Raw genomic sequence first — 3,256 nt, forward strand, 5'->3', positions numbered from 1 at the left:
GCGGCCCTCCAGCCAGTTGGCGACCCATTTAACTGTGTGGGTGTCTACACCACAGCCCCCCAGTTTCTTAATCAGAAGACTGTAGAAGTAGATGTGAAAACAATGATTGTTTTTTGGTAGCTAATACCTGCAGAGATTCCTGCCATTTGATTGTGCCAGGTCATAGCCTTTATCCATAGAATCCCTGTGTTGCACATTTGTTTGTGTCAGTTTGTAAATGAATCTCACAGTGTATATGTACATATCTTACGTACAGGCAGAGCAACAGAAGCCTGAAAATTGAGCTTTGGAAGCAATACATAGGTGTATAATAGAAATCACTGAAGACATGAGAGCAAGATTAAATTTATCAGGGCATTTGGTTTAGTTTACAAATCTTAAAGGTCTGAAATTAAATTATTAATGCATTGACAATTAAAAAAAAACACTACAATTTTAAAAACATTCCCCTAGATAGTTCAGTGCACGTGAAACTTGTATTTTTCCTGACAGTTGTCCTTTGACTGGTTTTGTAGGAGAGGAAATTGGCCTTGTAATTCATGTTGTCAGTATATCCAGACATAAAATTTGAGCTCCACTTTCTAGCTATTGGGATAATCATTAATGATCATTTCTTATGATCTTTTCTTATTATCCAGTAGAAGAAAGCTACACATGCTGTTCAATAGAGAGTCGTGACAATTAATTTCCTGCCCCTTATAACTTTTCATGATTTTTCAGTTGAACTACATGTATGTGAGGTTTCTGCTCTTGCCAGTGTAATGATGAAAAATGGAATAGTTTCCTAAACCAGCAGCAGAGAGCAACATTTACAAAAATGCCCAACTGTCTTAAATGTAATTTTCATGCAATACTTTCTTCACATTCAGACTTTACTTTCTTAACTTTTGGTTTCTGTTCCTTTAGCCAGTGATTAATTGGATGTTATGGGAACAAATCTCAGGACTATGATGTCTCTGTTTGCCAAGGGTTAGCATGTGGCCTGTCATCTCAGGCCTATATTCTTGGTCTTATAAACAAATTTTATTCTAGCAGATACCTCCCATATCACTTTCAAAATGGAAAGCAGTTGTGTTAAGTTATGGGTTTCCAGTTTTTGACACAACAACAAAAAATAATTCTCAGGCAGCCCCACTCCCCCTGGAAACAAAAAAAAAAGCATGAGAAAACAAAAATTGAACTGACTTGAACAGTGGATGTTGCTCACCAGTTTTTTACTGGTGTGCATAATTATACCCTTCTGCTTACATGGTAAAAATAACACCTTTACCGCATTTTCAGGAAAACACCAGGTATGACAAGGTAAACTTTATGGAAGAATTATGATGTACTAACAATTACATAAAGCTGTTGATAAAAACTGGACTTCCATCTTTTTCTGCTTTAAATGCTATGCATGATGTTAATCTCACAGGATTAATTTGGTCATGTATTTTTTGTAATATTTTTTTAGGGCTGTGCGAAGCTTTGGTCACTGATTCGATTTGGAGGGAATTCGGCCCAATTCAGTGGCTGAACCTCCAAATCAAATCAAAGACCCTTAAATCTCTGAATTGAATCAGAACCCTCCGAACTGATTCAGAGAGATTCAGAAAGATTCAATGATTTGGACATAGGCCCAGCTTTATGTTTTTTCTACATCCCTCAAGGGACCAGGCAGCTCATGAATGCTGAGATGCTTTGGTGGATGAAGCATCCTAAAGGAGCGTGGGGAGGCCCCAGAGGCAGAGAACCTGGAAGTGGACCAGAAGCACTTCCAGTCCACTTCCAGGTCCACTAGGGAGTCCGCCCCCCCTCCCTCCAGCTTGGGAACTGATGCCTCCGAATCAGCATTGAATCTTCAGCTTTGAATTTGGCTGAATCAAATCGGTACAGTGATCTGAATCAACAAATTGAACCACTGTCCCCAATTCAGACTGAATCCATGTTGAATATGGCCCATTTTGTACACCCCTAATTATGGATGATTTATATTCTACATATACAATGGTCGTGATCATCTTTGCCTTTGGGTTTGAGGAGGGACATCCTGTCCACATTGAAGCCAGTAGGAGTTTTCATCCTCAATCTCAAAATAATAGTGGTATCTTAAATGTGCAGTAAATCATTATCTAGCATTGTTTCTGAGATGGAGTCTTCTAATAAAGGAACATAAGACTTGCATATCTGTCTTTAAGGGTTTCATTGGCTCTCCAGGTGTAGCAGGACAGCCTGGACCTGAAGGAGAAAGGGTAAGTTTAATGAAACATTTATGAAATATTGATACATTTACAATTTTAAAACACGTTATCAGGTGGAGTCCAAGCAATGCAGAAATAAGAGCTCTTATTTGTGTAACTTTTTAAAAGGCTAATGGGGGAAAAATCATTCTATATAATAATAAAACTCTATTAGTATGAATTACATATATAAAATGAAAATAGTATTCAGGTTAATAAATATGCATTGATTATAACCAGAATCTTGGACTTCATTTAAAACTAGGATTTGGAGCCTATTTTCTTGTTATAAAATTAGTGGTGAAAATTTCCATAGGAGTAGCTTTATTATGTATATCAATAACATTTCTTAATTGCCAGCTCTGTGCTTAAGACAAAACAGCTGGTGACAATCTAAAAATAAACAATTGTGATCCTGAACATACTAATGCAATCAAGGAAAGTTATATTTTCACCTTTGTGAGAGAAAAGTCAGGGCATGCTTACATAAAAATATAATTCAACTAAAATGCCTGGAATGAAGCAAGATAAATTAGTCTGAAATCATGCCAAAGATGGAAGAGATCTGCATCTTATAGACTGACTAAATCAAAGGTGTATAGCATAAGCCAGTGACTCTCAACCAGGGTGCTATAAGATCCTTCAAAGGGTGCCACAGGAAGTGTAAATAGATAGACAGATAGAAGCAAGCTCAGGCTCTGTGTCCCTAGGCTCCTCCCTGCCCCCACTGTCTGTCCCCTCTACAAAGAGGTAAGCCATATAATAAATAAATTAGGTTTTGAAATGGGGTGCTGCTGAAATTGCAGAATTTATGGAGGGGTACCTTAAGTGTAAGGAGAGGTACCTTGGATCTATAAAAGTGGAGAAATCCTGGCATAAACTTTTGTCAGCTCAAGATGCTGTGAAAGGATGTGCACAGAGCAATGTGTTAAATTGAGAGAGTGATTTGAATACAAAAATTGGAAAAGGGAGGGAAGGGAGAGTGAGGAGGGAGAACTGCGCTTGGAAAGACAAAAAGCAGTAAACCCATAAAGACC

General features: G+C 37.8%; 1 protein-coding gene across 2 annotated transcripts in view; it reads left to right on the forward strand.

The window, feature by feature from the left end:
* COL24A1 (collagen type XXIV alpha 1 chain) overlaps positions 1 to 3,256 on the forward strand; it is a 271,129-nt gene that overhangs the window by 91,287 nt on the left and 176,586 nt on the right. Inside the window, exons 11-12 of one of the 2 annotated variants that reach the window (XM_019531158.1) lie at positions 1,282 to 1,302; positions 2,178 to 2,231. In XM_019531158.1, the coding sequence (XP_019386703.1) occupies positions 1,282 to 1,302; positions 2,178 to 2,231 (75 nt within the window). The remainder of the gene's footprint in view (positions 1 to 1,281; positions 1,303 to 2,177; positions 2,232 to 3,256) is intronic. The other variant, XM_019531159.1, reaches the window with a different exon arrangement.

Source organism: Crocodylus porosus, unplaced genomic scaffold (assembly GCF_001723895.1).
Source record: "Crocodylus porosus isolate Cpor-Errol unplaced genomic scaffold, CroPor_comp1, whole genome shotgun sequence".
NCBI lineage: Eukaryota > Metazoa > Chordata > Crocodylia > Crocodylidae > Crocodylus > Crocodylus porosus.